The sequence below is a fragment of the Plectropomus leopardus genome, chromosome 7 (genome assembly GCF_008729295.1).
Source record: "Plectropomus leopardus isolate mb chromosome 7, YSFRI_Pleo_2.0, whole genome shotgun sequence".
Lineage (NCBI taxonomy): Eukaryota > Metazoa > Chordata > Actinopteri > Perciformes > Serranidae > Plectropomus > Plectropomus leopardus.
In genome coordinates, this window is record NC_056469.1 from 16,898,370 (window position 1) to 16,913,722 (window position 15,353).

Sequence of the window (15,353 nt, forward strand, 5' to 3'; positions counted from 1 at the left end):
TTCCTCTTCCGCGCGCTGCTGGTTTCCTGTTAGCTGATTGGCTCTGGTGCTGCGAGGAAGTTTTACGTGATTGGGTAAATCTGACGTCCATCATATCAAACTCAGCGCCTATTGGCTGTAAGTCTTGGAGTAACGATCAGCATAAATAGTGACGCTTCCTTAAGGTTTCATCGATTGTGTTAGATTTGTGGAAAAGAGAGCAATGTAATTATGTTTTTGGTCGCAAAGTTTGACTCATAAGATGAATAGATATACAAGTCCCCGCCGTAGCAGCATATTTTGCTATTTTATGGGTAGTTTGTGTCGTGTTTGCATTTGACTCCATGGTAACTCATTTTATGGACATAAGTCAACTCGAAAGGTCGGTGCATAACGGGGTCTTTTTAAGTAAACTGTTATATTTAAGGAAACCTAAGTCAGCCAGCCATGCCAGTCCAGCTTTGATTTATTGTCACAGTACTAAGTTGGGTACAGGCGCAACTCAAACCCAGACTGAAGCTACTGTGCATCTTTTCTTCTGTGCTATTAAGAATCACCTGTGACAATCTACAACTGTCATGAAATCCAGGTAAGATCTTAAAATCACACTTTATAGTACCATAGGTAGTAGTTACAGTTGGTAACAAGTGTTGTTTTTACAGTGGACCTGTGTTCACAAGGCAGAATCCCTTTCAACCAGCATCCAGAGTGGGGAAGACACACTACCATCCATCTCGCAGCCAGTCCCTGTCAAATAAAAAGAAGAAAACAGTATGTCTTAAACTGAACTATACTGCATGGCATATTTGATAATCATTTTTCTTTCAAAAGTCTTCATAAACATGTCTGTCACTTCTTTTGCAGACTTTAAGTCCTGTACGCATAAACCAGCAATCCAGATCACACACTCTGAACCCAAAGAGCCAACGGCTGTTTGAGCAACATGACCAACCTGTTGCCGCCACAGATGGACACCCTGTTTTTTCAGAGTCCTGGCCCTCCGCCGACTGTGGATCTTCTCCTGTCAGCAGTACAACCTCATCTGACATAGAGTCACCCAAGCAGTGTGCAAGAGCACAAGAATGCACAGTTTCATCAGAGCTAGGAGTTCAGCAGGACTCAGTGATGGCCAAGTATGCTTTTGTTTAGAGCCAAGACCCTCAAATGTAGCAGTGCCTATATGCCCTAAGTTAACCTCTTAAACAGAACTGTAATTTTTTCTCAAAATGAAGAGCTGAAAGATGTGAGGCATGACTAAACATGACAGTGCCATGGCAACTGTGATGTGAAGACTAGAAGATATAGAAACTGGTTTATGAATCTTTAATGTCACTATTTGAATCACTACTTATAGCCAGCATTGACCTTTGCTCTCTCAGGTACATTGAGCGCTTTCGCCATGGTCGACCACAGAGTCGAGAGGAGCGCCAGCAGATGCCTTCTGCTGTTGGAGAGAAGCAGTTGCCATTTTGGTGGATGTCACCTTCATCTTTACCCCGCAGTTCAACACCAACTAAAGCAACAGACAAAGGTACATTCTAGTTTACTGTGTCGTAATTGTTGGTTATAAACTGTCACCAGCTCATAAATTTTGATGTGGAAAACAACCTTGCTGGTAAAATCTTTCTGGGGAATCCCTTTCTCTGAACAGATGTTATCCAAACTCTGAAAGATGACCACAGACCTGACATTTTCAGTCCAGCTGGAGAGCATCAGCATGACAGATCTCTTTCCCTATGCAGTGTGAGTGTATTGGGAATGAGTCACGATATAACATGGTATTGAATTTCTAAATAGAAGTAATAAATGCATTGTTTCTGAAAAAAACTTGCATACAAAACTAAATTTATTTTAAAAGTTTAAACCCTTAACCAAACCAGATTCTATTTAATCTTGTTTTTAGACTTAGTGTGTCCTGTTAAAACAGATTATTGGGTCTGCACCCTGTCCAGGTTTGAATCCCGGGAGGCAGTGTTTCTGCAGGACACACTAATACCAACTGTGTGCATATAAACATTTGCCTTTCAACACCACACCACATGCCAATTTGGAAACCTCTGTGTTTACTAAATGCTTGGGAAGCCATCGTTTTTGCAGCCATGTTTGATACATTTATGGCTTGTTTTTCAGCCTGCTCCTTTCATACGTATCTTCTTCACAAAATTATTACAGAACCTAATTATTTGTCAACAATGTTTACTCAAATACTGACAAATTTATTCAGTTAGTCTTATTCATTTACAGTGTTCCTTTTATTGAAATATGAAGACAATTCTGGCTTATTGAGTGTTCTTTCTGTTCTTTGTTTCTCAGGTTTTATCAGACACATATCAGGGTGAACTAGAGGACACAGAGATACTAAACCTTCAAGAAAAGGCCAGCAGACTTCTATTGAGAGGGTATGAAGGCCAGGGAATAACAGTAATGAGAAAGTAATTACCTCCTTCAGTTGTAAGAAACTTTTTGTCTTTCTAACAGTGAAAATACTCTGAGTGATGGATCTGTCCCTGTCAGCTCAGAGGGCCTGGCGTGCTCAGATTTCTCTTCTCCAGTCAGCATAGATGAGCCAGTGCGAAGGCCTTTGATTCCAAGTTTAATAAAATCGAATGGTAAGGCAAAGAGTGTCAAGTATTATTCCTTTCTGAATTTGTTTGCAGCTTTGTAGTAAAGGATTACTTTAAAACTGTACTGCTCTGTCAGTGGTAATGTGCAATGTGTTAACATTTACAGCAAAGGCCAGTTCAGACTCCGTTCAAGCTGTGTCCTTCCAAAAATCCTCTGTCATTCCTTCTATGGCGCCCCCCACACGCCGGGAAGATGACATCTTGTTCCAGTGGCGTTTAAGGAGAAAGATTGAGCAGGCCAGGGAGTGGCCCCAGTCCCTGCAACACTCCAGCCTTCATGGTTCCACATTTAGCTGGCAGGCCCCCAGTTTAAACAATCCCTCAGCCAGTGGACAGGCTTACAAGGTTGGAATCATAGTGTGTGATATTTACTCAATGTTTTTTGTACGGTTTTCAGTCCAGATTTACAGAATAATCTTATTTTTTTCTTTCTTGCATCATCTATAGCAACATCAGAGTAATCAATCTCCTGAATTCTCACAAAAAGCTGGGCATCCTCACATCACTGCTCCCCAGCCAGAAACCAAAGACTTCAACAGATCATGTGCCCCAGCCTCAGGTCCACCTCCCTCCCCTGCCTTTGTCCTCTCTGGCTCTTCAGTCTCTCACCCTCAGACTCTTTCCCATGTTCCTGCCCACATGCATTTACTCTGTGATGTCTTGCCCTGTCCCATCCAGTCATCTCATGTTAGCATGCAGCAAAACATTTCAGAAAGTATGGATGAGTCTCAAGCCAAAGTTGTCCGTAAAAAAACCCAAGTCCCTGGAAACTCAAACACTTTAACTAATGAGCCTGTTCGTGAACCTAAGCCATCCCCACGGCCTGCTTCATCAGGAGCCATGGAGGGAGAGCATCTTATTCACCGCATAAGATCTGAGAGGTACAAGGAAGAAAAAGAAGAGACAAAAGAATCAAAGAATGAGAAGAAGACAGCAATGTCCTCCAAAAAGTTGAAGAAATTAACAAGGTAGTATTGAAACATACAGACAGGGTAAAAAAAAATCAAGTCTGAATGCTTAAAGGTCCCATATTGTGTTCATTTTTAGGTTGATACTTGCATTTGGGTTTCTACTAGAACATTTTTACATTCTTTTGTTAAAAAACATTTTTTCCTCATAACTGCCTGAATATATCTGTATGGTGAAAACTCTGCTGTCTGCTCTCATTGGTCAGTGTTTCAAGGTCTTTTACATTTGCGTTCTTGCCGTCTCTGCACCATCAGTCCTCTGCCCATAAAGGCCCTGTCATGTCAGTTTCTACCTTTATAATACAGTTGTGACATCACAACTTCCCAGAAGTCCTGATGACTCGTGTAAAGGCACAGTTTCAGAGCACAGACGTGAATTTCTCTGTGGATTGAGATTTTTGACACTCAGACAACATTTGTTTAGCACCTGTACCTGTTTTATAATAAAAAGACAGAAATCTGACTTTTTATGACATTGGACCTTTAATATGTATATTATTTTGCAGATATTCTGGGGATATGGAACATACTGATGGCACTGGCTCTACAAACAGGAGTTCTTCAAATCAAAGAGTTTCCAAGAAGGTCATGCAGAGGACAGAGCAGCAGCAACAGGAAGGAAGCCAGGGGTTTTCCACTGAGAGCTGCACTGGCCATCATGCACCACCCTCTTCTCCAATCCACAGTGCCTTAGGACAGGTTGTCAAGTTATTTTCTTTAATGCTCTCAGTGTAGTAGGGGTGTTTGTAATAACTAATTTCCCTGACATGTCAACAGGAGTTTAAACCTAGTCTAGTCAACCAGTATAAAATTAAGAAAACACTCCTGAAGTCTAAATGAACACAACGTAATCTGTAATGTTAAGCATTGTCCCAAGAAATTCATATAAGACTTTTGAACGTGTTAAAGAACATTTTCAATCACAAAATTGTATTTTAAATTCTTCTGAAATGTGCCAATTTGCTCTTTTTTTAAATTGCATGTTACCCAGCAAAACATGATAACCCAAAAAAGTTAACATTTATCAAAAACAATGTTTTTTTTTACAAAACAGTGGTTCCATTGGGTTAGAGCAATTGTATAGAAAACAGCCTATCCTACATTATCAAAAATGTCAACAGAATATGTATTAATATGCTATTTAAATGTGTTCATTAATATAAATAATTTTAATAATTATCAAAATATTTTTTAAAAATGTGCGTCTGATGCCGACTCTGGAGGGTACAAACATTTAATCAGTTGGTCGTTGGAGAGGCTGTCCGCATGTTTTGTCTTAATGTTTTTCCTGCTTTCGTGATATCTTCATAATCACCAGCATTTTATGTGATAAAGTGATAGATGTGCTTGTGTTGCTGATAAAAAGCATCTTAGAGTTGATATTGATGCTTGTTTGCACAAGGTGATTATCAAATCCGAGAAACCCATACTTGAGTTCCTCCAGGTTGTCTTGGAGAGATGACTGTTTGTGAGACATGCTATTAAATCCAAACCCAAAAGAAAGATTTTTATTTTTAACCATGTTAGGATGAGGTGCAAAAAAATGGCAAAAAATGCATTAAATAAACGTCACTTAGAACAAATAATGAATGGCGTTGCCCTCGCACTGCACACCTGGTACTGCTGTGATGTCAGACATCATTTTGTGATGTCATTGTGGTCATTAGAAGCTGCATTAACCAGTTGGATGTTCTAATTGGGCCTTGACAGGTAGTTTCAGAGGTGATGTTCCCCATGGTGGATTCATCTCCTGCACAGAGGAGCCCAGACTTGTGGGTTTCTCCTCCTTGCACATCCTCGGCACCTCCACAATCCTCACTTCCTCCATGCAAAGTGCAGAACTCCATGGAGGTCATTTCACAGCTGCTGCAAGAAGCGGAAGGTGAGCTATGGCAGCAAAGACCACCAACCTTTAGCCTGTAGTTAATTGTGGAGAATATATTCTGACCTGTGAATAGTTAACATTCCCAACATGCCGCAACCCTTTAGGTCAAAGCCCCTAGAACTTTCTCTCTCTGGTCCATGTTAAATTTTGCTGTAGTCATAACTACATACTGCCTTTGTGGATTTAAATGCCAAAACTGTCTATGCATGCTGATAATATTCCATTATCAATCCTCGTCTTGCCTCCTCACCTTCAACAGCAGTTTTTTTTTCCTTTTCAGATTCAGATGAAGAAGAGTTTGAAGATGACCCTTTATTACAAGTCCTCCGCAAGCAGAGAAAATGGATAAAAGAGCAAATCAGGTAATTAAAACTTAAATTGCTCAAGTAGTCAAATTGATTATCATAATTAATGTAAAATTAAGATGTTCCTAGAAGGCCATTATCTGATGAAATATCACTCTTATAATGTAAGAATCATCTGAACATAGCACCCCCAAATTCCAGAAAAGTAATCTAAATAAATTTTTCCTTTTAGTGAAGTGAACTCTCTGTTGAACGGATTCATAGATGAGCGACAAGGCACTTGAACATTGAGAAGAAGCACTTGATGTGACTTTTTAATTTTTATAAAGAAATAAAGTTTATTTTGTCATTTTTGAAGAAACATTTCCACATTAAAGAGTACAGAGATAAGTTTGCGTGCGTCATTAATCACAATCACAATGCAGTGCTTTTTACAAAAGTAGCACACACACAAAAAAAACAGCAGCTTGAACTTTAGAATATTTACATAGTGGTTCCTTGAAACATTATGTAAGATTGGTGAGTAATAGCAGAGCAGTATATACAAACCTCAGAGAGCAGGGAATATTTGAACAGTGCCAGGAACAAAACAAATGAGTGTTTTGGCACATGTGCTCAGTGTTGCTGTGATTGAAGGAGCTTCATTTTATTTCTGTATGAGCCTGTGTCTTCTTAAAGGCTTCTGTTGTTTTCATACATGGTGAATATGGAAGAGCTTTGAATGTTTGGTATCAATGCGATTAGATCAGGGTTCTGGAGTCCTGTAGCATCGGTGCGGATATGATGAGGATGCCATCTGGAGAGACGGCTGACTCTAAAGCCATAGTGTCTACTCCCTTTGGGATTCGGTAGCGGCGATTAAACTGCCGTGATGTAACCCCTGGACCATCCTTCTAACAAAAAAAAATACAGATAAAACAAGTTTAGAGGGTAAGACAAATCCTAACTATTGAAGGGTAAATAAACAAAAAGAAGCACTGTTCCTCCCAGAATACCAACCTTTTTTTCTTCATGCTTTCCTTGCACTTCTACAAAGTCTCCGATCACTTTGACCATGAGGTCCTCTGGATTGAAGTGCTTTACATCAACTTGAACCGTAAAACCGTTGTCATCACAAGTCACCTACCAAGATGAGTCAAAATACTGTTAGTATATGTTATATATAAGTTCATTCGTTCATTCTTGACCTTGTAAACATGATAAACATGCCCCCCAAACAAAGAACTAGATAGATAGAAAATGAGGAGAACAACCTAATGAACAAGTTACCACCGTAAAAGGTTATTTGATGTCACTGACTTGTTTTGTATTTTTATGCATTTCTATGAAGCTAGAATAAATGCAGTCATCTTTTTTTTTTTTTTAACAATTGTTTAAACACCTAGTAACTATTAATGACCTACCTCTGCAGAGCAGGTATTATCAGTCTCTGGAATCAGTAGTTTCGGGGACCAATTATATTGCCCATAGGTCCCATTCAGGCGAGGAATAAGAGGTGGCAAAACCTTCTCCCATGGGATACCCCCAGCTGGCAGTGTGGGTGGCAGGATGAAGTCCATTTCCAATCAGTAGACTTTGAAAAACAACAAAACACAAACAAGTATAGCTGACTTAAAAGCAGTTGAGGCTACAGAAAGTGAGACTACAAGGCAGTCGGCAGTGGCCACAGCTTACCTCTGCTCAAATTCCCTGACCAAATTAGTGTGGCAGAAGAGGACAGCCCCTGTTTAACTGCTTGTGTTCCCACTTGTGTCAAATGAGAGCAGCGATGATGATATCCCCGTCTGTCTGACTCCCAGCTCCTCTCTCTTGCTCTGACTGCCTGATGTGACTGACTGTTAACGGTGTGTGTTTTATACTGGACTTGCATAATGAGTTGGGAATGCATGATAGGGCACCTTGCCTCTGTTATGTTCTGGATGCGTACCCTTGGGTGACCAGGCAGGGCCATATAGGATAAGAGTGTATTGTTTTGGGAGTGACGCAGCTGTTGCGGGCTTATTGGCAATTAACGTGTTTATTGGCTATTAACAATGATGTAGCCTACATGTCATTTGTGATGGCACCACGCAAACTGAAACAAATTGTTCACATTTTCTTATAATGACCTGTTATGAAATATATGCCTAAGGTCGGTTGTCAAGGCAGGTCTTTCCAAAAATAAGTTCAAAAGAGATGTTGTTGACCCTCGTGAGCTGATGCCAGACAGACAGTGACAGCAGGGCCTCACATGCCAGAGCACGTGTGCTTCCCCCATCACTTACCATCACAGTGGGGGGACAACTATTCAGATCATTGAGTAATATCTCCATGTAAAAATACAACATTACAAGTAATGTCCTGCATTCAGTAGTTCAACTGAGACGTTTGAGCTAAATATAGGCTACTTGTATCAAAAGTAAGTAAGTAAGTACTCACAAGGCAGAAAATTTATTCCAGTGGTTGTTGTTTTATGTATTATTACATAACTAGCACTTTTGATGGTATAATAATAATAATAATAATAATCGTTTTATTTAATTCTGAGCTTTCGGTCTGTCAGAACAAGTCTGCTCTGATGAAGGTCTGACAGACCGAAAGCTCACAATAAAGTGAAGTACTGCATACAGGTTAGTGTGAGGAAATTCTTTTACAAATTTGGACATTTTGATGTTTCTAGCACCTTGCTCAAACATCCTGCATGATCCTCGGTAAAGCTAAATTTAACCACTTAACATTTTTGCTGATTAGTTTAATCTATGACAGTAAAAGATTTTACAAGCTGCTTTAATGATTTGTGTATAAAATCTCCATAAGAGATTGTACATTATTTGTAGGGAAGTGGCTGCTTTTTTGTTTGTTTTTTTAGTTGCACATATTCTTCATTGATCCTCCCTGAGTGACACACCTTACCTCACCTGACTACATGTTAAATAACCATATTTCACCGTTTCTGGCTATGATAAATGGTGCACTTTTTTTTTTTTTTTTAAAGAAAACATACTTTTCAAACCCACTTGCAGGTTTTGAAGTTCTGGGGGTATTTAGAATAAATACAAAATAGGACCATTTAAAGTTGAATGTCTCCTCTATGCCAAATTTAAAAAAAACAAAAAAGCATAACTCCCTCCCCAATACTTAAATTATCATTTGAAGTACCTCCCTCATATTGCACTACCCTCTTCCCTCTCAAAAAAATAACATACACTCCCCTCGTAAAGTATTTTTTGCTAAATTAAGTTAAGTAGCCTAATATGGAATGGAATACCTAAAAATTGTACTTAAAGTACTTCGAGTACATGTGCCTAGTTACCTTTCATCACTTCACTCAGTACACTCGCATAATATGACACTCAGAAACAATGTACAATGTTCATGATGTGAGCAATGTCCAATGATACTTTAGTTTCCTCTCTGTGATCCGTTTTGTTAAGGGAGTCCCAGCATCATAAAAGTACATGCTGATACTCCTGACTTGTTCTTGGCACACTACAATGAGGTCAGCACTTTATACGGCGGGCACATGTTCTCCCTGTTAGTAACGTAAAACCTGTCACTTAAACTTTGACTGGAGGGGCTAAAAATGGCACAGATTATGTTATGACTCATATAGGATGATAGGGAAGTGGCGACATTTGGGGGATTAAGTTATTGAGTTTCACAACAGGCGCCAGTGATTGTCCAGACTTTAGGAGCCTTCTGTAACAATGCAAAATATTAGGAGTATATATGGAGTAAATTCCTTTTCTGCGAGTCACCAAACACAAAGCATATACAGAGTCATACACCCTAGAGGGATAATGATTTATCAACATGAGAATAAACTTATTACTTGCCATGTCAAATACAGTACATGGAGTAAAAACATTGTAACTTGGAGGCATTTGGGATTTTTTTTTTATTTATTCATCATTCATACACACGTAAAAATAGTTCAGGGTGCACAATCACACATAAACTAACTCCACAATGAAGTCAAGGGAAAAAAACAGTTTGTTGAATCATGTTCAATCTCCAGCTTCGTCATTAGATACTGTTAGATACTGTCATGACAGTTAATATCGTCTGCTAAACAAGATTAATTAACCTACTCTAAAACCAAAGAACAAATGCCTTAGCAAGCACAAAAAAACATATTTTCGAATCCTACAGCATTTATCTTTTGAAGACGCAAGCGATTACTCTGTTAATGTTTTTCAGCCATTAGATTTAGCTCCACAGACCAGACAAATCACCAGAATCGCTCACTGTAGTTAAAGAAGGAAAATTCTTTGGTCCATTTTAGTGGATCATTAGTTATTTTCACAAGACCCGACGTAGAAAAAAGTCTCAGGGAATGCCCAGTGGAATTGTAAAAGAGAGGTAATCTCCCACCTCCCCCCACTCTGCTCTGAAGTGCTGGAAAATAGTAATCCATGTGGTGAGGACAGCTACCCATAACAGCAACCCCAGTGCTGACCGCTTCACATCTAGATGAGAAACACACAAGAGACAGTTAGTTGGCATCAAAATAATGGGCAGCCAGCTACAGTACTGTAAATCTTAGGCCGCCATAGATTTTTTGTTTTAGAAAAATTGTTTATTGCTTAGTCTCTTTATGAAGATACAAAGAATACAGAGAATATGTACAATGTTTTAAAACAACAAAAATGTCAAAACAAAATGGCTTCTTATGACTGAAATCAATATTTAGTGTGAAACATGGAATCATACAACCATAACAAAATGTAGCTCAATCAATATTGAGCTTTGGACGTGTCTTGAATCCAACCTGGTGTAAATACACCAGAAGATTAGTATGTAAATCTCATATTGCTTAAGAGTGTTCAAGACATGCTAAGTGGAAATGGAGGTCACACTAAATATTTGCAACTTAAGCCTGATGAGACAGTTTTATTCTGAAATATTTGCATTTTTAATACTGTATACCAGTTGTATTTTAGTAAAGAGACTACTGAGAAATAAATATGTATGGTCATTATAATCTTGCTAAAATAAAGCTCAAAGTGGCCTACGACTTTTGCACAGTGCTGTATATCATATCATATTCTAGATTTTACCAAAGCTTTCTTTAAAAAATAAAGTTAAGAAAATTGCAGTTATACTGCTCAACATTGTTTTATAAAGTACAACATGTGTTCTGCATCGAGTGTCATTATTGGTACAAATGTATGTAGGTATATATTTTGTTTTTAAACCACAACAAACTTATTACAGGATCATTCACAGTCGTAATTGTTCATATGACCAAAGCACAAGAATAAATGTCTGTTAATGTAAGCTAGCCTGAAATTTGTGATGCATTTTTTTTCTTCTTTACAGGTTTAAGCATAAGAATGGATCACATGAATATTGTGATAATTCTCACAGAATATCATTTAAAGGTATTTGTATTTCGACACACTCGAGTATTCAAAATCACACAATGAGTTACATGTTTTTTCTCCTAGAGCAAAATCCCACATCCTTCCCAAAATGTTACACACTGCTCCTTTAAGGGAACGTCCAGCAGCTTGACCATGATTGAACAAAAATGCCCATATGCAGTTATGTAAACGGAATGTAGAACATTTGCTTTGAGGTTTTTACAGGAGGCCTGGGCTGTTTAAAAATGTAATGAGTGAATGAATTGAGTGTTAGATTCCTGAAAGAAATTGAATGTGAACATTAGCTCTTTCTGGAAGCAGAGTTTTGTTCAACTTGAATCAGCTAGTACATTTGTAAAAATCTTTGGTATCAAAAGAAGCAATTTGGACACTTACAAGTTTTGATCTGCAGCTGTTCAGTGTAGACTGGCTTTACAAATGCCTCCTTGAAGAACCAAACTACATTGACCAGCCATAGGAATGGCAGAAATGCAAAGCCACCTAAGAAAAAAAAAAATATGTTAAAAAAAACATCATCAATAACAATACTACTGACAATTACCTCTTAATATTTTAGCAAATCTACTTAAGTTGTTCATAAAATAAGACTTTGTAAATCCCACACCAGCGAAGCTCACAAGTTACAGCAACTCAAGAGTCAGAAGAGAAAAAATGACTGAGGAAAAAATAAGGATAAAAACATGACAAAAATTCAAATTAGATTTTTTTTTTTTTTAAAAAAAGGATAAAATAAAATACAATTTATAAATACTGAATAAACCTTTCATTTATACATTTACTATATGTCCATGGTTGATAGTTTTGTAAGATAACTGTAATACACGCTTTTTTTTTTTGCTGCAAAGCATGGGTATGAATAACTATTATTGAACAGAAAGAGTTAAAATATTACACAGGAAATCGCCCAGGTATGTTACACATTATAAATATAAAGCATATGTACATGGACACAGGTCAATATATTCATATAAATATTACATAGTACAATTATGATAAAAACAAGAATTACACAGTGTATGTATGTGTAGCATATATATATATAGCATACAATATTATATGAACATATTCCACATATTACATGCTTTGGTTTTCAGTCACTGCAATTACTATTAATCTATCATCATCCTCACTATCATCCAAATGAGATGCACGGGTGTTTTATGAATGTATATCTTATGGAGGCAGGTGTTAACACAACTTATGCATACCCAGCATTTTAGACACTTCTCCTGTCAAGATGTATATTTTAAGTACTCTCACCTAAATAATATTTCCGGCACAGGCTAAGTTTCTCTTCATTGGGCAGTCGTTCCAGGTTCATTGTGAATTTTTGAAGCTCCTGCATAAGAACAAAACAAAAAAATTATAGAAAAGAACCACCTCGAGACAACAACCCAAAGACATTGAAGGATTTTGTCTCCGTGTAACACGCGAACATTTACTTGTCTAAGCATGTCTAAAGTAAGTGAAACAGCCAGCTGACCTATTTGAGTTGTCAGATGACTCGAAAGTCGTCTCAGGCTAAAGAAGTTAGCATTTCATTAGCTTAGCAATGTAACATTTGGGTGTTCCGACTGCAACAAACCGCCGAGGCAGTAACTCAGATGGGTCTGGGTGAAGTCCTTTTACAATATTTCTACTGAACTGGAACAATTTACTGGGATAATTTACCTGGTATCAGTAAGGCCAAAAAGTCAGAGATTCGTCGCAAATTAACTAAAAGGGTACAATAAACACTTCCCTCTTCTTCTTCTTCTGACTTCTGGATCGCAGTCTTCTTCGTCTGTCCTCTTTGTTTTTTAATGCCAACACCCGCTGATCTACACTGCATACCGCCACCTACTGTACCGGACATGTAGCGGGTCTGCCCCTATGCCTCATGTTTGACTATTATTTTATAGGCTAGTTTATTTACCTCCCATCTAAACCTTGAACAGCCTACATTATAGGCCTACATCCGCAGAATCAGTGACTCATTTTAAATCACTTCTTAAAAACCATTTTTATAGACTTGCTTTTATGTGATCTCATCTATTTTTATTCATCTATTTTAGTTTGTCTTTTAATGTATCTTTTCTTTTTTTTTTTCTTTTTATCTGTCTCTCATGTTTATTCTTTTATTAGAACTATTATTTCTGTGTTTACTGCTAATATTTTTTTTAAATTGTATTCACTATTATTGATATGGGTTGTTGTTGTTGTTTTCTTTTGTAATTATTTCTCTCACGTTTAATTCTACTTTAAATTTTGTCTGGCCTTAGTTTGGTATTACTGTTTGGCTGTTATAGTAATGTTGCCTCTGCAAGAAACCTTTCTTGCTTCTGCTTTGCCTCGTTTGTCAAAGCACTTTGTAAACTCTGTTTTTAAAGGTGCTATATAAGTAATGTTATTATTATTAATATAAGTAGTAGTAGTAGTAGTATCATTATTAGTATTATTACTATTATATCCAGTGTGGAAAATCATCTCTCTTAAAATGTTCACCTAATAGTGTTTTTCTTTTTCTTTTCTTTTTTTTTTTTTTTGTTTGTTTTGTTTCTGAAAGCTTTAGATAAATTTGATTTAGAAATAGATTTAGAGATAAGAGTTTAGAGATTATTTTGTCACATATTCTGTTCCCACTCACTTGGTTTCTTACACTTAAAAGGAATTATGTTCTGTCAATTAATAATATCTTCCTCTTTTTCATCATCAGCTTCCTCTGGTGTCATTAAGGAGGCATACTGCCATCTACTGTACTGCAGTCTGTATAGCCAAGGCACTAATCAAAACAGACAGCTGAAACTGTTTTTTCTTTATTTTTGCTCCATGTTCTATAATCACTATAACTGTGTTGATTCATGATTGAGACTTTCTCACCATAGGCTTGTTCACTTGTATTATTAAAATAGCATTTAATTTCAGAGCCATCTTAGTTTTCAAGTTTATTATCATGGGAAAGGTTTTAAATAATTAGGACAAATTTCCAACTCTTTTCCCATTATCCTGTATGGTTTAATTCTCCACTCATAGAAACTGGTTTGATGCTTAGGCTAACGTAGCCTATCTGATCGTCATTAGGTGGTTATGTAGGCTACTGTATGTTGTTTACAGGAATCTGCAAGATATAGCAACTCTCCTATTCCCAGTTCTGACTGTTGAACAGGATAATAAAGGCCTGCACTCAGTTGCCGAGTCTGTGATGAATCTTACAAGCCTACTTTCATGAAGGTTAAAATGATCATCTTTGTCTGTGATTTAACATTCTTGCAAGCACATGTTGGACTCGTATCTATTAAGCATTTATAGTGTTTGGCAGAAGTTTGCCTGGAGGACTTTTTGCAGAAAGGGATTTCTCAGTTCAAGTTACAGGAGGAAAAAATTGTGGTTTGAGTGAAAATGAATAGAACTGATAAAAGACATAGGTGTTGATTTAAGAGGGGACACAGGGAACAAGCCCCCCTCAATATTTTGAAGATGTGTATTTGTCTCCCCAAATTAAAAAATATTTACACCCCCCCCCCCCCCAAGTAATTAAAGTAAAAAACAAAAGGTAACATAAATAATAAAAAGTCATACAAATTCAAAATATTGCCTCTTCAGTTCATGCGAATTTTAAATTTTATTTTATTTTTTTAAGTTCGTCTTGACTAACTTTTTACTTTTAAGACCTCTTAATGGTGCTGAAATATTGTCTAAACTCTTGTTTTAAAAAAAAAAAACACAAAGATCAAAGTCTGATCTGGAGTCTGCCCATCTGTTATTGTGGATATGAATTTTTCCATAAAATAAAAGCAATTGCAAAAAAAAGTAATATCTCTAAAGACATTAAAAAAATGTCTTTATTCTGCATTTGAGTTGTTTGTCCAGTTTTCCTAATCATATAAAGATGAACATCCACCCAAAATATACAGTTATAAAACAAATGGCAAACTGTGTCTTCTTCTAATTCACAGAAAGTGCAAGAAAAGTCTAAATCTAAATCTCTCCAATGTCTTTTTGCTGGATATATTTGATGCAATATTGTTAGGGAAACCTCTTTAACTTTATTATTAGACAATGATATATAGTAGTAGTCATACATTTTTGAAAGGAGATATGAGGTACATTCACCACCAGAGGTCGACCCACTTTCTCCTCCCATTGTAGCCTTATCGAAAAAAACTCACTTTCCCTGGCTGCATTGCGTCTCCCCCCTCCCATCTCGCGCCTTCCCTCTTGTCTCTCCTCGAAGTGCTAGCCGTCGG

General features: G+C 37.3%; 3 protein-coding genes across 7 annotated transcripts; 1 reads left to right on the forward strand and 2 right to left on the reverse strand.

Annotated features, from left to right (window-relative positions):
• Positions 1-8: 8 nt before the first annotated feature.
• On the forward strand, positions 9-6,151 carry proser3 (proline and serine rich 3). Of its 5 annotated transcripts, none has more exons than XM_042490516.1 (14): positions 9-74; positions 531-568; positions 642-750; positions 844-1,112; positions 1,359-1,510; positions 1,631-1,722; positions 2,293-2,378; positions 2,458-2,588; positions 2,710-2,948; positions 3,051-3,571; positions 4,078-4,270; positions 5,282-5,453; positions 5,737-5,818; positions 5,994-6,151. In XM_042490516.1, exons 2-14 carry the CDS (start codon positions 558-560, stop codon positions 6,043-6,045), a joined length of 2,109 nt encoding a protein of 702 aa, XP_042346450.1. In that variant the 5' UTR covers positions 9-74; positions 531-557; the 3' UTR covers positions 6,046-6,151. The 5 variants fall into 5 exon arrangements, with proteins under 5 accessions (XP_042346450.1, XP_042346452.1, XP_042346451.1 ...); XM_042490518.1 differs by lacking the exon at positions 9-74 and adding an exon at positions 96-117; XM_042490517.1 differs by lacking the exon at positions 9-74 and adding an exon at positions 144-361.
• On the reverse strand, positions 6,073-7,597 carry hspb6 (heat shock protein, alpha-crystallin-related, b6). Its single transcript, XM_042490561.1, has 4 exons — positions 7,436-7,597; positions 7,165-7,334; positions 6,761-6,883; positions 6,073-6,654 (listed from the first exon to the last, which is right to left on the reverse strand). The coding sequence occupies exons 2-4, from the start codon at positions 7,318-7,320 to the stop codon at positions 6,502-6,504; spliced, it is 432 nt and encodes a 143-aa protein (XP_042346495.1). The 5' UTR covers positions 7,321-7,334; positions 7,436-7,597; the 3' UTR covers positions 6,073-6,501.
• Positions 7,598-9,619: 2,022 nt separating this feature from the next.
• On the reverse strand, positions 9,620-12,926 carry psenen (presenilin enhancer, gamma-secretase subunit). Its single transcript, XM_042490562.1, has 4 exons — positions 12,799-12,926; positions 12,388-12,466; positions 11,503-11,607; positions 9,620-10,209 (listed from the first exon to the last, which is right to left on the reverse strand). Exons 2-4 carry the CDS (start codon positions 12,446-12,448, stop codon positions 10,070-10,072), a joined length of 306 nt encoding a protein of 101 aa, XP_042346496.1. The 5' UTR covers positions 12,449-12,466; positions 12,799-12,926; the 3' UTR covers positions 9,620-10,069.
• Between the last annotated feature and the right edge of the window lie 2,427 nt (positions 12,927-15,353).

What these genes read in the sequence shown, in the direction of transcription:
- hspb6 (XM_042490561.1), bottom strand. Translation starts at nt 7,320, where the DNA reads ATGGACTTCATCCTGCCACCCACACTGCCAGCTGGGGGTATCCCATGG. An exon ending in ATAATACCTGCTCTGCAGAG is followed by an intron (nt 6,884 to 7,164) that starts GTAGGTCATTAA and finishes TCATCTTGGTAG; the next exon opens with GTGACTTGTGATGACAACGG. An exon ending in GAAAGCATGAAGAAAAAAAG is followed by an intron (nt 6,655 to 6,760) that starts GTTGGTATTCTG and finishes TTTTTTTGTTAG; the next exon opens with AAGGATGGTCCAGGGGTTAC.
- psenen (XM_042490562.1), bottom strand. Translation starts at nt 12,448, where the DNA reads ATGAACCTGGAACGACTGCCCAATGAAGAGAAACTTAGCCTGTGCCGG. An exon ending in GTGCCGGAAATATTATTTAG is followed by an intron (nt 11,608 to 12,387) that starts GTGAGAGTACTT and finishes TTTTTTTCTTAG; the next exon opens with GTGGCTTTGCATTTCTGCCA. An exon ending in ACAGCTGCAGATCAAAACTT is followed by an intron (nt 10,210 to 11,502) that starts GTAAGTGTCCAA and finishes TTTCTCATCTAG; the next exon opens with ATGTGAAGCGGTCAGCACTG.
- proser3 (XM_042490516.1), top strand. An exon ending in CAAATAAAAAGAAGAAAACA is followed by an intron (nt 751 to 843) that starts GTATGTCTTAAA and finishes CTTCTTTTGCAG; the next exon opens with ACTTTAAGTCCTGTACGCAT. An exon ending in AAGTTTAATAAAATCGAATG is followed by an intron (nt 2,589 to 2,709) that starts GTAAGGCAAAGA and finishes TAACATTTACAG; the next exon opens with CAAAGGCCAGTTCAGACTCC.